A 20,705-nucleotide genomic window follows, 5' to 3' on the forward strand; every position below is an offset into this window, starting at 1 on the left:
CACTACTTCAAAGAAGTGCCACCTCTCAGCTCATGGCAATTACCCTCTGACCTATTGCACAGACATATAGTGTTGATAGGCTACCCAGCAGAACAGCATCCCAGCCCTCCCACTACAGACATTGTCCCTTTCTAGGGTCCAGACAACAATTCTTTATTCCCAGGGCCAGCTCCAGGTTTTTTGCCGCCTCAAGCAAAAAAACAAACAAACAATCTCCGAGAGCACAACTGCCGAAGCAAAACAAACAAACAAAAAAAAAACCACTCCCGGAATGCCGCCCCTGGAATTGTGCCACCCCAAGCACGTGCTTGGTTTGCTGGTGCCTAGAGCTGGCCCTGTTTATCTCTACTCCTGCTGGGTGGAGAAGTGAACAGCAGTCCTTGGGCTGGAGTGGTTAAACACCTTCCCCCTTCATAAAGAAGTCAGGGTTGGCTCACAAAAAAAGTTTTCTCCTGCTCCCAGGGGTTTCTAGCACCAAATCTCATCAGACTAGGGGTGGGAGAGCCTCTTCATAAGAAGCTTTCTTCACTCCCAGAGGATGGGAGGCAGGCGTTTCAGTGGGTAGAAGGACCAGCCACTCCACCATTTGGATCCAGCAGTGGCAGCAGTTTTAGACTTCATGAACAGAAGCCACCACATTTCTTCCTATGTTTGGAGAATCCCAGCAGCAGCTCCTTTTATCCCCATGGCCTAATACACTTGGAACTACGGTGTTCATTAGATCAGCGGTTCTCAAACTATCAGAGTGGTTCTTGAACTGTGGGTCGGGACCCTATTTTAATGGGGTCACCAGGCTTGGCATTAGACTTGCTGGGGCCAAAGTCTGAGCCCCACTGCCCAGGGCCAAAGCTGATGTCTGAGGGGTTCAGCCCTCAGTGGTGGGGCTCAAGTTACAGGCCCCCTGCCTGGGGTTGAAGCCCGTGGGCTTTGGCTTTGACCCCCTGCTCTGGGCGGTGGGGCTTTGACTTTGGCCCCCATGCAGGGTGGTGAGCTCAGGAAGGCTCAGGCTTCAGTCCCCCCTCCTAAGGTCATTTAGTAATTTTTCTTGTCAGAAGGGGGTTGCGATGCAATGAAGTTTGAGAACCGCAGCGTTAGAACACCCCTATAAGGAACCTTTGTGTACACATGCATCTTCCACAGCAGCTGTATGGTTATATATACCAGCAGTGGAATGTTTACCTGATAAATACATTTTTTTAGGGACAGCATTTTCAAAAAGAAATCCTTTCTTTCTTAGGTCTAGACAGAATACAGAAAGAGTTAAGATACAAAGTGTTTTTAACCAACAATTAAAGGCCTAAGTTAACTGTGCATTGTGTCTTTAATATGCAATACGAGTCACATTTTCAGGTTAGCTTGTGCTCAGTACTCAAGCCTGGATTTAAGTTTTCCTTTCTGAGGACCCAATTCTGCAGGTGCTGAACTCTTTCCATTCCCATTAGCTTCAGAATTCCCTTTTGATGTTGCTGTAAAGTGGAAATGGAAACATGTAGCAACTGTCTGAATTAGTACCAACAGTTTTCTCCAAGGAAGTGGTTTTGTATCTGATCAAAAGAAAACATAAATTTCCTTTCTACTGAGGCCTACTTAAGATTCTGGGCAGCGCATTAGGTTTTATACAATTTTTTTTTTTGCTATTTGAATGACCATGTCCTGGTGACAGGCTAGAATATTTAATATTAGTGGCATGCTGAAGATTTGAGAGCCATGTCAGGCATAGTACAGAGACATTTGAGAGGCAGGAAATGTCAAACTACAATGTCTGTCTGTCCAAACTGCAGGGTTTTACAGAAGTATTGTAAATATTTATGCCCAGATTCTTCTGAATGGTATTTGGTGCAGAGATTCAATACATTTTAATATCAATTCCACAAAAGTCATACTGATAAGGCCAAAGCTGTTGAAAAGGTCCTTAAAGCAATCAACCAACTTTCTACATTAAAGATAAAACTAAAGCTAGATTGTTACAAAAGTTATATTCTTCTCTAAGTCACACTCATGTAAATTCAGACTAAAAAATCAGTGGAGGCATTCCAGATTTACACTGTGAGCAACATTTGGCTCATATTCCTTCATGCTGCTGTCCCTTTGACCAAGACTATGCTCAAAGTGAGTAAATATGGAAGTAATGTACTATAACTTATAGAATATGTTGTATTGTTAATTCGCTGTCTTTTGATATTGACTAATTGATGAACCATTCTCATTTTTTATAATGGTTGTCTGGTAAATGGAAATAGATTATGTCTTTCAAAGACTTATTTAACCAAAGAAACGATAAACGCCATTTTCTTCTGTTTTTCTTTTGTGTAAAAAATTGTGTTGACCCAGGTTAGTCTTCTCCTTTCCCTGTTTCAACCTAAAATAGATAGATTTTGTGGCTACTATTCTTGTGGACAAGCAAATACTAGTTTATTGCTTTAAGGATATTCACCTATCCAGCAGAGATGCTCTTGCCCTTTTTGCATTTTGGAATTGAATGACATGTCCCAAGGATTGTATTCTTTCACATATGTTCCACATAGCTTTAACGTTAATGTAAGAAGCCTCACAATATGCTTTTCCAGTTTAAATTACAAAATACCCTTTCTCTGTTTCTCCAACACTTACCCATGTTGGGCTTCACTAAAGTTGTGCATACTTGTTTTCGTGTCCCTGTTATTGTGAGTTGTTTCCAATTGCATAGTCTGGCCAACTAGAATGTAAGTTGGTGTTGTTGTATACAAGAAATATTAGCAGTATGTTATGATGCTGCACGTTAAATGGTGTTTTGACTATATTAATTAGTCTCTTGGTTAAAATTTAGTCAAGTAATAGCCCTAGAGCAGTGGTTCTCAGACTTTTGTACTGGTGACCCCTTTCACATACAAAGCCTCTGAGTATTTATAAGTGAAAAACATTTATTAATATATTTAACACCATCATAAATGCTGGAGGCAAAGTGGGGCTTGGAGTGGAGGCTGACAGCTTGCGACCCCCCATGAAATGATCTTGAGACCCCCTGAGGTGTCCCAACCCCCAGTTTGAGAACTCCTGCCCTAGAGTATGTACTTTTGATTTATGGACAAGAAGTGGAACAATCAAAATTATAATAAATACATGGGCAAAACTGCAATATTTAGGAACTGCTATGAGAAGTTTTCCTAACTATACTGAATTGCCAAAAGACTGAAGTCCTACCATTGATTTGTCATCCTAAAAAATGGAAAGGAGAATAGAGACAGCTTTCTCTGGGGAAATGAATGAAGCATAGACCCAAGTGCCAACAGCATGAAGTGCAATGACATACTGTGACAGTGACATTTGTCACATTAATACTAAATACCTCTGAGCTCAAAACAGACAAGTGTAGAACACCAATGGCAAGTTTCACAGTGTCCATAGGCAAGCCAACAAAATGACAGGAATATATTTCCAAAAGATACAACATATGATTATATTTTACCAGAGGGGCACATGATTACACAATAAAATACTTAAATGGTCAATAATGTCAGTAGAGACAGATAAGACTGTAAAAGATTAATAGAAAAAATGGTGAAATGTAAATTATGAACCAGGTGGTCCTTTACCTGGGTTATACCTATGTATGTAAAAAGAAACTCCATAAGATAACCCCTCAATAAATTTCCTAAATATTCTTCTGTTTGTTGGTGAGGTTAGCTACTGCAGAAGAAGCACCTGGACTACTTTGATTGGCAAGAAGTAGCATCAAGGAAATGTCAAAGGACTTTGGTGCTTTCTAAATCCCCTGGATTTTACTTTAATCACCTCCTGAATAGGAATTCTTGCTTGCATATGACAGCATCTGCTCCTACTCAGAATTGTTTTGTCATGAGAAAGAAAGGAGAAGAAAAATGCAGCAAAATCCACACTGGGTCAATGCTACAAAAAGTGTGTTAGTCGATAGAGCTACACCAATTTACACAAGGTAAAGATCTACCCAAGAATCCTGGGTTGCTTAATTATTACAACAAGCTTGCACTGTTCCTTTAGCAATTTGAGCTGGAAGTGAAGACTTTAATGCCATTTACTTCAGTTGGAGTTGAGGGTGTTTAGCACCTTGCAGAAGGCTCTCAGCACCTCATAGGCGTGGCCCGACATGCCGTCTGTTCCAGATGAGCTATGTCACTAATAATTCCCTAGAAACAATCTGCTCCACTTTGTATTTAGCTGTGACACTCTGAGTACCTTTCCCAGACCTGAAGAAGAGTTCTGTGTAAGCGCAAAAGCTTGTCTCTTTCACCAACAGAAGTTGGTCCAATAAAAAATATTACCTCACCCCTCTTGTCTCTCTGTTAAATAAAGACGCCAGATTCCTGGTCAAACAATAATTCTCTCTTTATAAAGCACAAGGTGTCTTTTGAAACTTACATGAGAAGAATCTGAACAGAAAGTTATATCAACATGATCTCAGTGTAGACCAGGGGTGGGCAAACTTTTTGGTCAGAGGGCCACATCTGGATGGGGAAATTGCATGCAGGGCCATGAATGTAGGGCTGGGGCAAGGGGTTGGAGTGCGGGAGGGAGTGCAGAGTGTGGAAGGGCATGCGATGTGCAGGAAGGGGCTCAGGGCAGGGGTTTGGGGTGCAGGATGAGGTGCAGAGTGTGAGAGGGGGCTCAGGGCAGAGGGTTGGGGTGCAGGGAGGGGTGCAGAGTGCGGGAGGGGGCTCAGGGCAGGCTCAGGGTAGGTGGTTAGGATGCAGAAAGGGTGCAGGGTGTCTTGTGGGTCGTACCAGTTTTCTCTCTCTGATGGATGGAGATTATGGTTATGAGAATGTTCTTGTATCCTTCATGTTCATATTTTTTCAAAAGACTTGTCTGAAGGTTGTGAGTCCGATTAAGAACCTTCATGTCACATTTGACTGTAACCTTTTAATGAAGAGCTAGGGTTGTTATAAATAGGATTTATTATAAAGGTTGTCAGAATTTTCTCCCATAGGTAAAACAACTTATACTTAATTTGGAAATGACTTAACCATTTTGGATGAAATTCCCCGCCCCCTCCAAAAAAAAAAATTAGCCTCAGACAGACATCTGCATGGGAAATTTCAATCCAAACAGTTAGTGATTGGCAAAGTTATGAGCAACTGAAAAAGATCATCATCAGAGAGTGAGAAGTGTCAGGCTACCTTTATAATAGGCGGCAACACTAGTCTGTATTTATGTGCTTACACTAATGGTTGTGCATATGATGACCCTTTTCTTGCGATGACCTCAGAAAAGCAACATATACCTTTATTACTTGATTAATATAGTTCACTTTCAGCAGGACTTCCTGCAGGGTTTCTCCAGAGCTTGGAATTAGTTCAGACTGCAGAAATACATCAGAAATACATCTGCTCACTGGCTTGATCAGCTATGCTCATATTAAGCCAACTCTGCAGTTTTTCATAGGCTGACTATAAAGTGAGCAGGCTTTCATTTCACCCTGTTTTATAAGCCTTTAATGGTACATTGAACCTCATGCTGACTGACACCACTTTCAATTTTAGCTTGGGCTGTAATTATGTCTTTCCTGTGATGGGCCCTAGGATGTCACACCTGTTCCATCCTTGACAGCCCTCTCAGTCTGGCCTTCTTCATTTCTACTCTTCACAACTTTTCTTCCCCAAATTTATTTTTAAGTGAGCACTGTTGTCCCTTTGTATCCTCTACCTCATGAGACATCCTGATTTTATGTTTCATTTTGAATTATTGTCTAGCAACCTAAAGGAATTGATGGGCCAGATTCATTTAAATAAAATTATTAGAGATTCAAGTCGTGCAACATTTCCATTGACATTAGTAGGAATTTTGCTTGAATAGACTACAGGATTTGGCAACTAAGTATTAATAGAGGTGAGTGGTTTTCCCCTGTTCTCTCAACACTTCCACAAGTGTGTTTTGGCCTGGGAGAGTGCAATAGACATATTTTCATATTTCAGATTTATCTGAAACAAAGTTTATTATGAGGCTCCCTTTGGAAGGTCACATGCAGATTATTGTCCCCTCCCTCACACTAAGTGCTAAACACAAGGAAATATTTAAGTATTAAATATGTCTGATAAAGTTTAGCTAAAATAGGTTTACTAAATCCATGTTTTGTGAGTGTGTGTGTTTATATGACAAAAGAATGCACCATATGGCTCATCTAGATTTTTCAAGCATCTGCTTTGGTGATGTCAGATCTGAGTAATACTTAACATAAAAGTGACTGAGGTCAGAAACAGGTTAAAGAGAGAACTGAAATAGGAAGAGAAGATGAGTATAGTTCTAATTATATAAAAAACAACTTCATTGTTATAAATCAGACCTCACCAGGATTTTTTTTTAGTCGCTCCTATTTCAAGACTTGAGTATGTGTAAGAAAAGATGCAGGTTCAGATTCTGTTCTTTACCACCTGGAGGGGCACCACAGAAAGTCCAGGCCAGGGGCAGGCTGTGACTTTAAGGCACATTTGTGCCCTGCTGATTCTAGGTTGTGCAGGGGCTGTAACAGCCCTTGCATTACATAGGCAGACCAGGGATCTCTGTGCTATGGCACTGCCCCCTATTCCACCTCCAGCAGTCTTCCAGCAGCAGGGTTCATGGGGATGGGGTCCAGCATAAGTATCTGATCTTTCAACTTTTTACAGGAGTTGTTTTCTACTACAGAATGCTGTGGGGATCTGGCTGGTGAAGAGACTATCTAGTCCCCTTGTGTGGGGGCAATCACATGAGGCTGACCAATACTTGGCCTATTATGGTGAAATTCTCGCTGGCCTCATGCAGGCTGTTTACAGTCCCTACAAGCTGCCAAATTTCAGATTGTATTGTCTTTTCCTTGTCTCTGAAGCACCATGTACTTTTATAGCACTGTATAAATAACAACATGAATTTTAAAAACCTCATAGGCAATGGAATAATCAAGCCATGTACTGCTCTTGATCTGTACAGCTCTCATTGATGTCAGGAGAGGTACGTGTATGGATTTAGAGTTCACAGAATGTCCACAGAATATAAGGGTTCAAATCTTTAATTAGCTTGGAAAAATCTCTGGTTTTGGCAAATGTTTCTGTGAAGTGCAAATTGCTGTTATGCTTTGATTTGATCAGAGACATGGATATAAGAATTGCCAGACACTGTACAGATGCCAGAATGTAATGTGATTTGGGTGAGTGTTCACACTTAACCATATTGCAATTGATTTTGGTCTGTAGATTCTTGAATTTAATAAAACATTTATATATTCCACCTATTTTTAAGAATATAGGAAGTGTTTAAATGGTATCGCTGAGTCTGCTTTTTGAATCAGGATGAGTAAAAACCAAATTTATAGTGGTGGTGTAGCCGTGCTGGTCCCAGGGTATTAAAGAGACAAGGTGAGTGAGGTAGTATCCGTTATTCGACCAACTCTTGTTGGTGAAAGAGACAAGCTTTCTAGCTCCACCTCTCAGCAGATTAGCTAGATCAGCTTATTACTAAGATAGCATATTTTGTAAAAATAATGCAATCATGCATTTACTGATGCCACTATGCTGTACCATTATAAATCATTAAAACCAAGCTTCAGTTGCAAAAATAAATGAACAAAGTACATTTTGTAAACGTATCTCATTGGATTTTTTTAGTAGTATATTTATTTGTTTTCTGAACAATGTGTACAGTTCAACCATTTGTAGTGGGTTTCCTAGTCATTTGGTGCAAATTAGATAGGGTAAGAAATTACCCCCAGAAGGAATTACCTTTCATGTTGCTAGTACTTCTTCAAATTGAAAAAATGCTTGCTGATTGTGCCTTGGATTGATAATTGGATGTAGCAAGGATGCGTAACTTGATCTGTTGCGGAATGGTTTATATAATAAGCTGCATTTTCCCCATGGATTTCACACTGATGGTCAGTCCATTGGCATGACTATAGGCCATAGCTATGCCTCCCCACTTATTGCACCTTTAAGCACAGACAGAATATATTTTCCTTACTCAAGCTTTGGACTTGTTAGCAGCAACTCCTTTAAGAGTTTTAATGTCAGATATGAGCTGATAGAGTTTCTTGTGCAATAAAACCTTAGTGTTTGGTAAAACATTCACAGACCCAGATTGCGACAGTTGAGTTCCCTCAGCCTGTTTTGTAATGCAGAAGGAACAGCAGAGAGAGTACAGGAAAACAGCTCCTTCTTAAAACATTCCTGTGTCACACTGAGGCAAATTAAAATGAACTTGTCATTTTTCTCTGTGTTCTTTCCCATCATTGCTGCTTTTGACAACATATCTATGACCAAGGATAAGACTTTTCCTTTCTGTTCAGTCTGCTCTTCCTGCCTTGTTTGTTTAGTTATGCTATAATTCAATATTTTGTTATTGGATCACCACTTCATGCTGGAGAATTCAGATGTCAAAAACAGTGGATTGTGACATCACTGAAGTGTTTAGTGCGGTTTATTATAAACAAAGACACTTATATTTAAGGAAAAACCTTTTTTAGTAACTAGAATGCTTTACAATTAAATAGATTCTGGCGAAGCACGATGCAATATTCTTTTACGTTGATGTGCCAGAGGATCTTTTATTACTCACTCAAATTCATGGTGACATTTCTTCAACTATTCACTTACATTCTCTTTTGGGAGTAAAACTACTGAAGGATCTGGTATACTATCAAGTCTTCACAATAATTGACTAAAATGTATAAGGGCAATCAGCACACCATTGTATATTTGTATAGAGCCGATTGTCATAGTGTCTAGCTTCTGTAATGGGGTTCTTCTGAATGTTACCTATCTGTTAAAGGGTCACAGAGTGCATCAGAAAACAGGTGTTTTGATATTGCAGTTGTGATTGCATATTTAATTTATTTGAAGCCAAAATGTGATAACTTTGTTCTACTCCACTCTATGATTTTGCAATAGAAGAGCCTTGTTAAAATGTCAATAACCACTAGTGATGTGTCAATTACTGTATTACAGTTTTGCCAGAGTTTGTTTAAGCAGCAGTAGCTATATGGCTCAGAAAAGACAAAATAGGAGTGGGAACTGATTTTTGTTTTGCCAAACACTCTATTTAAAAGTGGCATAGTTGCTTTAAATCACTGGTGGTTCTTCTCCATATGATATAGAATTCTATTGCTTAATTGTGAACTTTTATTCACTCATTTTATTCTTTATTATAAAGTTTTCAATACCATTGCACTGCATCTTGTGTAGTCATCTATAGATGTGCAAAGTGGGTGTAAAAGACCATTTTTCTGAGCTAGTAGCATTTTACATACCAACTTTTCACAGGTGCAAATGATTATACACAAGGTGCACAGCCATGGAAAATAAGGCCTGCTGAGTGGTTGTCCATCTCACCAGATAGTAATTTGTGCTTATCAACCATTTTTGTTATGCTTGAAAATACATGATGTGTCTTCTTATACAACTCCCATCACCCTGGTGTCTGAATACCTTGGTCTAGAATAGAAGTTTTGCTCCTGACTCTAATGGGTGCAGGACTAGGTTCCAAACTGGTTCTAAAAGTTATCTTGTAATAGGTTAAAAGTTGTCAAATCTCATGAATGCATCAGGTCAGAATTTTTCTTGCAGGCAATTTTTTTCTATCCAGATCCCTTCCCTGACTATGGTGTTCAGTGATGCATCACTAGTAACCAAGTTTTCTTTTTTTTTTTTTTAAACAAAAACTAGACAGAGAGATGTAAAATGCTTCCAGTGCAGTGATAATAAAAATTGAAAGTCTCATTCTTTTCCCTCTGGTGGGGAGGAGTCGTCCCTTTAAGCTCCCTCCAGACCCCGCTTCAGGTCCTTATATAGCCTGTCTCTCCCCACTCTGGCAAACACCTAATGGGTTCTTGGAGCAAACAAAAGAGAAGTCCTCTCTCCGCTTTCTTCCCTTATGGCAGAGGGGCATCTGTGGGAAAATAAAGAGAAGGGTCTACTTCCAGCCCTTTCCTGTGGGGCATACTGCTCAGAGGCTGGGTCATGCAGCTTCTGGAGCAGTGAGACTTGTTGCTGTCTCCCGATTGTAGAGCCTGTCTCTGCTACCTGAGGCACGGCTGACTTCTTCCAGTTCACCACTCCTTCTGTGGCAGGTTTTCCTTTTCAAGCGCTCCTCTGTTCAGGCATAAAAAGCCTCTGTGTCAGTGTGAGGGCATGCCCCTTCATACCCACTTCCTTTGGTCTCTTTGGCACTTTCATGCATTACAGTTGTGTTTTTACTTTTACTTTTCATTTTGGATGGTCTTTCCCACTGATCATAAGCATTCAAACTTACCAATTTGGATTTTTTTAATGTAGAAAAGAATGCTAAAATTGACACATTTGAAGATTGTCAATGGGAAGGCAACAATTGCTCTAAAGAGCAAACATAGCTTCTGTCTAAAATGCATCATTTTAGTTTAAGGAGAAACACTATAAGAAAGAACAAAAGTAGAGTCTTTGAGAGAGAACAGTGTGTTGTGTGTATGTCTCCTCTGTTGCAGGCTGCAGTAACTATGAGAACAAAATGATTAATTTAAAGGTGAAAAAGAAAACAAAGACATCACAGTTTCATAGCTGCTACACACCAAAGCAACTCTATGTTTTCAGGAGATACTCTCAGAATTCTCATCTTTGTACAAAGGCCAAGCGTAATGGAATGCTAAAATGTACTATGTTGTTCAGCCACTTGGTGGCATTGTATAAAATACCTTATTTAAACGAACCTCAGCATCCCTGGCAGAGCATTAAAGGATCTTATGATGAACACATCTGATGTGTATAAGCAAGTACTGTGACTAGTCTGTATCTGGTATAGAAGTACATGACACCAAGTAAATGGACAGGGTGGAACCAACACAATGGTAAGGGAAGTATCAATCAAATCAGTAAGGTTCATCCCATTGATTTCTAGGAAGTTTCCTGAAATTTTGGAATTGATCAGATATGGTCTTTACAGACAAACAAAGAAATTCCATTGAGTTAAGTGTTATGCCTCACTTTGCTCATTCAACAACCGCACAAAAGGTTGTTCTTGGCATAATACCAACCAGGTTAAGCAGCAACAGTTCTGTAAATATCACTGGACCTGAGGCTTCCATCTGTGCTAGGGTACCTATTACTAATGCATTATGGGAGCTCACCTAGGCCTCCAAGATTTTAACCTTGCTTTCCAAGAGAGTGTTATTTTTATTTGTGCTTTGTTTTGTAAACAAAGTACATATAATGCCATTCACATGTAAGTCTGATTGGATGTAGAAAACCAAACTATTGTCATCAGTGATGTTTATTTTTGTATTAATCTCATCAATTATTCCTTCCAAGGATGTCAAGATAGACCGATGATAGATTTTTTTCTGTCTAGCCCTGATCTCTTCCAATATCCCTCTAGTCATCTGATTGCCTTCTTCCTCTCCTTCAGCATCACTTTCAGACCCAAGGGGTTAGTCCTGGTACAGGTTGGAGTGCCCTCAGCTCTAATGGATTTTGACTTGGGGAAACTCCAGAACATTCAAGATTTTAATACAGTCTCCACCTGAAGACAGATTTCCGCACTTGCTGAGAATCCTGCAATGAATGTATCAGAATAATAGCAATGATCCTCACCAGCTGAATCCATAAATCCAAATACTTTTGAGTCTGATTTGGTTTGGGGGCTAATGTTTGGAATAGTTCTTTCCCTCTAATCTCTAGGGACCATTCACAGATAATTTGCTTTGTTTTTAGTTATATAATAGAAGACTTTAAGGGTGCAGAGCACTTCCTGAGAGTTGCCAAGTGTCCTCAGACACATGCTAAATACCTAAAATTTCTCTTTGAAACAGGTGATGCAGATGTACCTCCCATTTTGTGGAATTGCCATATCTAACGCCCAGTTATTTGCTGCTTCAAGGAAGGAATATGACAGAAGCAGAGTAAGTAGAAGGCAGCACATTGGACAGCTATCAAATACTGTCACATCCCTCTTTCCTTCAAATTCCAGAACAGATGGTTTTAAGGAACCAGTTATGTTTTATTTCAAAATAATCTAGAGAGAACCTTTTAAGTGGATGGTGAATGTCCTTGAGGCTACAGGCTTAGATGGTGGTAGATAAATTTGCTTTTGATGTTAAATGTTTGTTTCCTGATGACAATTTCAAGTTTATCGTGCTAAGATAGGTGTGTTTAGAACCCATCCTGCAGAATAGAATGAGTTATATTTCCACAGATTCAGATCTTTTAAAAATTCCAGATCCTCAAACATCCTGGATTTGTAATATTTCATTTGTCTACAAGAGTGAGTTATACAGGGTACCCCAAAGAAGTACAATCACAACCTTAAAGCCACACCATTATGCATTCTGTACATACCACATATATTTAGAAATAAGATCATGGAAATGTTCTAGAGAGTTTTTTTTAATTGGTTTTTTTTTTAACTCTCTCCTGCGAAGCTAAACTCCTTGTGTTCAATATTTTCATTGAGTTCAATGGGGACAAGATTTCACCCTATGTGTCCAACTAGTCATAATCTGTAAGGAGAGGGAAATTATAATAAACAAGTATTAAAACCTTTAAACGTTACCTTAGCTTTTGTATATATAACAATGTAATCATAAGTATCTTGGTATCTAACAGGACCAGACACCTTTGCTTTATGTCCCATTGGGAAGCTAGGAGTCTCCCCTTTTCAATAGTTTAGAGCTCTAGGTTGTAGGTCATGAGGTCTTTACCCCTGTACAGATCTGAGTATGAACCACTGCAATTTTGGGAGAGAGCAGGAGAAGGAGACATTTTTGTGGAAGTTTTTTTTAACAATATGGTGACTGAAGCTGCTCAGGGATTTAGCATTAAAGAATTAATTGCAAATAGCTAACTAAACTTACGGAGGAGAGATTGAGGAGGAATTGCCAAGAGCTGTCTTTTGCTCTGTGGGACTTTATTAGTGGTAAAAAATCCAATCTTTCATTTTGAGACTTGAGTTGATAGAAGCCAAATCCTCTGTCATTAAACCTTATTTTCTCTTGAAACTAAACACTGGTGGTGAAGTTTCCTTTTTATAGAAGCATGCTGACATTTCTGATGAAGTTGTGGCACAAAGAATTAAACAAAATAAAACATCTGAAATCATCAGATCACTCTGAAGGGAAACCCTTAAAGTGTTGATAATGGACTCTGGAGGAAGCCTCATTTTAATGTCTTAGCCAGATGGGTAGTTTTAAACAGGAAAATATTACAGTGATTTTTCATGGCTCTTAAATACCTCCTTCCCTCCCCAAAACGCTTCACACTCACTCTTCATTAAAATATGCCAATTTCTGGGGATTGAGCAGCTTAGGGAATTGCCCTGGAGAGATAGATCCTTCCCTTTCTTGATCACTATTTCAACCTTAAGTCAGTATTAACAAAATCCATTGCCATTTGGCTGCTCTATGGTGACCTGCATTCAGTGACACTGTAGAGTTGCAGGATGAGCACAAAACAATGGAATGTTGGTTTACACAGTTGCTATTTTACACATTCATGAGTTATTGTTTTAAAACTTCTTGGTAGATTATGTTTTCGTGCCTAGTTTACTTTCCTTGAGACATTGCTTATTATATCCATTTCAAGTTGGCTCACATTTGGGTCCTGTCATCCCAGTTGTGGCTGTATGTATTATCTGAAGAAAAGTTTTGTGGAAGTTGCTTGATAAAATGTACATGGACATTCAAACAAGCTCATTTTGATATCATCCTGGTTGTCAGTTTGAACTGCTTTATCATTTTTTTTAGATGAGATTCAATTAAGCTGAAGTAATTAAGTTGTCTTGTAAATATAGACCTTAATTTGGTTTGGCAGTACAGCAAACCCTGAATAAGCCAACATAGAGAAGCTTATATGGTTTAGATTGTAATGTATTTTCCCCATTTGGACCTAGTTTTCTTATTAGCATGGCTCAGACTACTAATTTTTTTAATATATATTAATGGCAGCAAGTGCTGCATTAAAGTGGCACAAAACAATGGGCCAAATTCATCTCTACTATAACTTAAGCGACTTCATAGGTGCTGGAACTAGGCGTTCTGGGGGTGCTGCCGCACCTCTTGGCTTGAAGTGGTTTCCATTATATATAGGGTTTACCGTTTGGTTCAGTGCATCATAGCACCCCACTGTAAAAATTGTTCCAACACCCTGGGCTACTTTATACTAAAAAGAATTTGGCCCATTATATTTAAAATAGAAAAGAAAACTACATTTAAAAATATTTTCAACTCATGGTTAAGCTGTACATTTAAATTTGGGCTTTTATCTGTCAGATTTACTCTGAAGGTGCAAATATAAGTTAAGTAGTAAATGTTGCCTGTGAAGGAAAGAACTATTGTGTTTGTGTCTTATTTATTTATTTATTTGCCATCTCATGTTGTATGAGAAAGGTCTGACAGCTTTTTAAAATTAAAAAATATATATATATATATATATATATATATATATATATATATATATATATATATATATATATATATATATATTTTTTTTCTTGTTTTACAAATGAGTCCCAGAGCTTGGGGTCCAAGCCCAAGCCCAGCAGTCTACACAGTAATGAAACAGCCTTGGAGCCCAAGCTCTGTGAGACTTTTTATTACTGACCTCGGCACAAAAAGTGGGAATGTGCTAATAAAGTTTGCAGATGACACAAAGGTGGGAGGTATTGCTAACACAGACAAGAACCGGGATATCATACAGGAAGATCTGGATGACCTTGTAAACTGGAGTAATAGTAATAAGGTGAAATTGAATAGTGAAAAGTGCAATGTCATGCATTTAGGGATTAATAACAAGAATTTTAGTTATAAATTGGGGACACATCAGTTGGAAGTTACAGAGGAGGAGAAGGACCTTGGAGTATTGGTTGATCACAGGATGACTATGAGCCGCCAATATGATATGGCCTTTAAAAAAGCTAGTGCGGTTTTAGGATGCATCAGGCGAGGTATTTCCAGCAAAGATAAGGAGGTGTTAGTACCGTAATACAAGGCACTGGTGATACTTCATCTGGAATACTGTGTGCAGTTCTGGTTTCCGATGTTTAAGAAGGATGAATTCAAACTGGAACAGGTACATAGAAGGGCTACTAGGATGATCTGAGGAATGGAAAACCTGTCTTATGAAAGGAGATTGAAAGAGCTTGACTTGTTTAGCCTAACCAAAAGAAGGTTGAGGGGTGATAGGATTAAATTAAATTAGTTTCTAAACTGATATAGTGAAATCAGAGCTCAAGCTGTGTGTAGACCACCTTAAGTGTGATCAGAATCTGCCTTTGTGAAAGATTTAACATTCTTGTGCCTTCAAATGAGGGCTGAGAAAGTTCCTGCTGCAATCCTCTAGTCCCTCCCACAAAAACAGGGAAGGCGAGGCTGGATATTCCTGATATTTCTAGAAAAAAAAATAGCAAACAAAACACATTTCAGATCTCCTTTGCACATCATAATGAAGAGAAAGAATGCAAACATAAGGGGCTAAATCTCCAGCTAGTGTAAATCAGCACACTGCCACTTCAAGGGAGCTATGCCTACCTATACCAGCTGAGGATCTGATCCAATGTTTTTTCCCAGTTTGCAGATCACCTTCAAATACCTCCCTATCTTCAGTGGAAAATGTTCATGTGGAATGTTTTTGCATGTCTGGTACCTTTTTCATTAGATCTTATGTCTATTTTGAATTGAGAAAATGGGTTCATTCTTACTTGAAAAGGTTTATGAAAGTTGATTTTAAAATCAAGATCAGCATGACTGTCTAATGTAAAAATATGTACATGTCTTGTCTCTCTAGACATCTCATGTCTTGTGTTTGAAATTGCAATACACTTTTTAAAATAAATGAGTAAAGCAGGATTATTATTATTATAGACAACATCATAATATTCTAAAACAAATCTTGGCCACCCAACCATAGGTCAGCACATGCGGACATGTTATTAAAAGAGACAGTTTTCCATCCCATCATGAAGCATATTAACCTTGGTAGCTAAATACTCCTATGAAACTTTGAAACACTCTCTCTTCTTGTATCCAATCCAAAATCCATTGAAGTGAATGGAAAAAATCCCCTGGACTGCAATAGAGTTGGATTGTGCCTTATGTAGGACCAAACTCAGCCATCATCATTCAGTTCGTACTCTTTTTTCAAGAACTCCTCCCATTGATTCAATTGGCGCTAAAAATCAGTAAAAATTTTGCTTGAATGAAGACATCAGGGGAGTTACTCTAGATTTTCATCAATGTAATGAGATCAGAATCAGACGCAAAGAGTGCACATCTGTACAAGTAAATCATTTAATTATTGTTTCTACAACCAAAGTAATAATTTCCTGTCCTCTTACGCAGGCTTTGTTGGAGGTAGTTAATGACCTCTTTGAGGAACAGACAGACTTAGAGAAAATTGTTAAGAAAATCATGCATCGAGCCCAAACTCTGTTGAAGTGTGAACGATGCTCAGTTTTACTCCTGGAAGACATTGAATCACCAGTAAGTGGTCCTTCAAATTTTAGAGAAGGTCTAATACATGAGTGGTATAATGTCTGTTTTATTATGGTGAGGCTTTTACATATAAAATGTAAGTACGATATTGCACAGTGAATGTTTTTCAATATATAGTTCTATTTTAAGTAATATAGACTTTATATTTATATTTACTTTTGTCAAGGCAAAACCACACCATCTGTTTATAGTCCCTTTTGCTCACCTAAAGATATTTACTGTAGTCACTCCAAGTTCTTTATGGAATTGACTTCAAGAGGAGTGATCCAGTTGTAGTTATATAGTCCTTACTTGCCTGTTAGTTGTTTGGGGTTTTTTTTTGTTTTTTTTTGAGACACTGGTATCCGCATGATGGTAGTAGCATTTAACTGAGAAGCAAACTGCCATTCTGGTGTGGCTATAAAAACAATTAAGATGGATTAAAAACATTTGTCTTCTGTTTTCTTTTTCTCCACAATGCAATTACTCTAAGGAAAAAAATCTGTCTTTGTTGTATCATCTTCCTGAAATTCACTGCTAAAATTGTCATTTTTGAAAATATCTTACTGAGTTGGTGCTTGAAAGCAGCCTTAATATACAGAACCAGTTCCAGAGAATCATATGCCAGTTATTTAATGTGCATCTTTTGGAACCTAGTTCGTTCTGCATGCATTTCAGCAAATAGTCACTAAATGCCTTTGTAACTGTTTTTGTAGTTTGCATCTTTTATTTTTGTTCAAAGGTAAATTCACAAATATTTCCCTGAATCCTTAAGTATTTTCTGTTCAAATAGACAACATTTTGGTTTCATGTAAAAATTCTTTTTTGGAGGGGGAAGGGAGCATGTGTGTGTGAACATTTAATCACATAATCATGTTGCTGTTGCCCTGAGACTACAGTGTTCTACACCTCTTTTGCATCCCTCCTGTCTGGGGTTGCTCCATCTCCACTCTCTCCTGTTCTCTTTTGTCCCATCCACATTTCCCCCTATATAGAAAAGTGGGAGAGGCACAGTGCAGCTAGGCTGTGTCCTCTTTGCACACACATCCAGTGGAACAGCACTGGATCTGTTGAGTTTGGGGACTTTGGCAGGACTGGCCCCTACGTTTTCTAAACTTTTCATTTGACTGGCAGTTTCTGGAATTGTAAGTGGGGTAAGAGTTAAAGATACATGTTTCTTTCTGAGCCCATCTGTAAATGTATTATTAATTATTATTGTTATTACTGTGATTTTGGAAAATAGCCTGTTGGATGGGATACATGCCATCGTGTTCTTTCAGGGATGTGAGCTGCAGATAAACTCCTGGCAAACATTCAAATTTGTGTCACTGGAGATGGCATTAATTGTAGCTGGGAACAGCCCATGGTAATACAATGTGGGTATTACTTATAAAAAAACATGTTTATCTGAAGTTCATAAATCAAGAAAAGATGGTTCAATGGGGAATATTCTGTCCACTTAAAAAAGGAATAATTATTCTACTCTAAAGTTACGTTAAAGACCATGAGGTTAAGAATATAAAAGTTCTAATCAAGAATTTGATTTCATGCACCATTTCAGCCTATGCCTTTACAAAATCTCTGCAACACTGACACTTGCAGACTACTGAACATTTCTTTAAGGATGTACACTGGTTTTTTGTAAGTCTGATAATTGGGCATCTCTGCAAGGGCTGTGAATCATAACTCCAATACACTGGAGAAAATATAAGTCATTGAGGCACCTGGTGCCAGCTGTTGAAAGCCAGAAATATTCTCTATAGGCCATAACATGCCATCAGCTGTTAAGAACAACTCCCCACTGAAATTAACAAATTGATTTAAACTGGAAGTTATACTTAAAAGTTGTTGACACTATCTAGCCATATTACATATATTAGAGGAAGTTCAGTTGGAGTTAATCTGGTCAACTGATGTTGTGTTTCTCCTCTGATTTTTTCTGGTTGTTTTTCAGATTATTTAGCTGCTTCAGTTATGGGCTGTGATAGAATGAAGAGCTGGTCCTTTGAAGTCATTGGGAGTCTCTCTCTATGCTGTAGCAAAACATTTTAGGAAAAATACTATTTTGGGAAAGAGTATGAAAAAAATCAATTGAGTATCTTTATAGTTTGCTTATGTTGCAGTGTAAATTTTGAACATGAATAGTCTACCTGAGCAATGTGCGATTGAACATTCAGTCTAAGATTGCTGGCTAAAAATATAATTAATATATAAAACATCATATTGCTGCTGACTACGTATGTAAAATCTCAAGTTCAGATAGAATGATTTTTTTTTTAATATGACAGGTGGTGAAGTTTACAAAATCCTTTGAGTTGCTGTCTCCAAAATGCAGTGCTGAAGCTGAGAGCAGGTTAGAACTCATCTTCTATGGTAATGGATTGATGGTTATGTCAGTGATTTACAGATGTTTGCTCTATTAAACCTTGGTATATTTTCTTATGAAACACTGGACTGATTTGTTTAAGATCAGCCTGATCCGGCACTTTTTACCCAAGCAAAACTCCCATTTATTTCCAAGGGAGTATTGCTTGAATAAGGCTCCAAATCTACATACTGCCTTTGTGTCATTGTGCACTGCCGATGAGCCAGGGAAGATCTGATGTCCCTTTATTGTTCATGAAGAACACTACCCAATTTATAGTGACAGAGATTTTGCTTTGCTTGGTGAGTATCAAAGTAAAAATAATTTAATACAGCTTTATTTTGTGTATGGAAAGATTTCAGATTTGTGCTGCATTGATTGAATGTAAAATGTTTTACTGCAGTAGTGTCAAAGGTCTGGCCATCAGACTGTTTTTATTTCTGACCTCCGCTGAAAGGGAAAAACATACAGACCTCTTGAAATAGATGATAGTGAGATGGTAAATATGTGTGGCAGCATGCCAGCTGGGAACCTATCTAAATGTATACCAGAATCTATCCTTACTTTGTAAACTTATCTGTAAACCTGATCTTGATAAAAAATAATTAATAGATTGGAAACAGTAGTGCAAACAGATGTTTTTTGCATAACCAAGGCTATTTTCCAAGCCCCTAGTCCTGCAAGGTACTGAGTGTTCCTTATGAGTGTTCATTGATCCTCTAAAGGCCCCAAGAAACCAACTGATTGAATGGGAATTCAGGGGTATCATTGAAAGATTAAGGTTGAGTCTTAAAACTGAATCTTATTCCAAAAATTTCACTGAAAGCAGTTTGTACAGGTTTTGAAATTTATATTAGGAATATAATATGAATGCTACAAAAAAACCTCAGTTTCTATCCTGCTAACAATAACTTGGCAGGCAGAGTAGAGATATGGTTCGTATACATGCACTCAAAACAATGCAAAGCTGCTAAATCTAATTTTACGCCCTACCAGCTTTGTCACTGCCCCTTTTAAGAACACACTAAACTAAAATTCACTTTTCTTAATGCTATACTACTTCACTTCCAAAACTGTAAGGAAAGATCCCACTCATAGCTACCACAGTGATTAGAAGAAGCATTATAGGTTAGATAATTATAATGATAGTGCTTAGTACTTTATGAAAAGCATTTCATCCATAGATCTCAAAGTGCTTTACAAAAGTGGGTAGCATTATATCATCCTCGTTTTATGGATAGGGAACCTGAGGATCAGAAGGGTTCATGTGGCCTTGGGTAAGGCCACATAAAGTCAGATGCAGAGCCAGGAATGGAATCCATGTCTCCTAACCCCCATCTGTGCCCTATCCATCAACAGAGTGGGATGGGATAGAGGAAGCAAGGAGTAAAAGGAAAATGAGCAATAAGAAATGAGAATGTTCAGTGTGTGAACAATTGACTCGCTTGTTCATGTGAGAATTATGAATTACTGCTTTTGATCAGGAGCCTTAGAATAGCATTGGCTCTTTCCTAAAACAGTTAATGGGGAGGAAAGGTGTTTGTGTTAAAGCATGGGACCAGGACTCAGGATTCTATTCCTCATTGTGCCTCAGATTTATGTTTTGGCCTAGACAAATCATTCAGTCCCTTCCACATTTGTGTGCGAAGAGGAGCCAGTGCCATGGAAGGAAGGAGTTGCTTGCCACAGAGCTGGAATCTCATGTCCCATGGGGTTCCAGTTTTGCAAAGGAACTGAAGATGGGGTAGTGAGCAGGTCATCCTCCTTTGGGTTCTCACCCCAATTCTTGGCTGTTCCATCTTGCACTGCACTCCCCTTCACACTCTGGGACATCCCATTCAGGGTGGGATTTGGAGGAAGCCACAGTAGAGTTCGCCCTAGATTCACGCTTTGTAGGCGCTGTGCTGGGTTGTAAGATTGAGTCCATAA

General features: G+C 38.5%; 1 protein-coding gene across 1 annotated transcript in view; it reads left to right on the forward strand.

Moving 5' to 3' along the window:
* Window positions 1-20,705, forward strand: part of PDE11A (phosphodiesterase 11A) — a 228,917-nt gene that overhangs the window by 100,002 nt on the left and 108,210 nt on the right. Inside the window, exons 3-5 of the mRNA XM_030580141.1 lie at window positions 11,759-11,848; window positions 16,280-16,420; window positions 18,700-18,764. Coding sequence (XP_030436001.1) covers window positions 11,759-11,848; window positions 16,280-16,420; window positions 18,700-18,764 — 296 coding nt within the window. The remainder of the gene's footprint in view (window positions 1-11,758; window positions 11,849-16,279; window positions 16,421-18,699; window positions 18,765-20,705) is intronic.

This window comes from Gopherus evgoodei, chromosome 11 (genome assembly GCF_007399415.2).
Source record: "Gopherus evgoodei ecotype Sinaloan lineage chromosome 11, rGopEvg1_v1.p, whole genome shotgun sequence".
NCBI lineage: Eukaryota > Metazoa > Chordata > Testudines > Testudinidae > Gopherus > Gopherus evgoodei.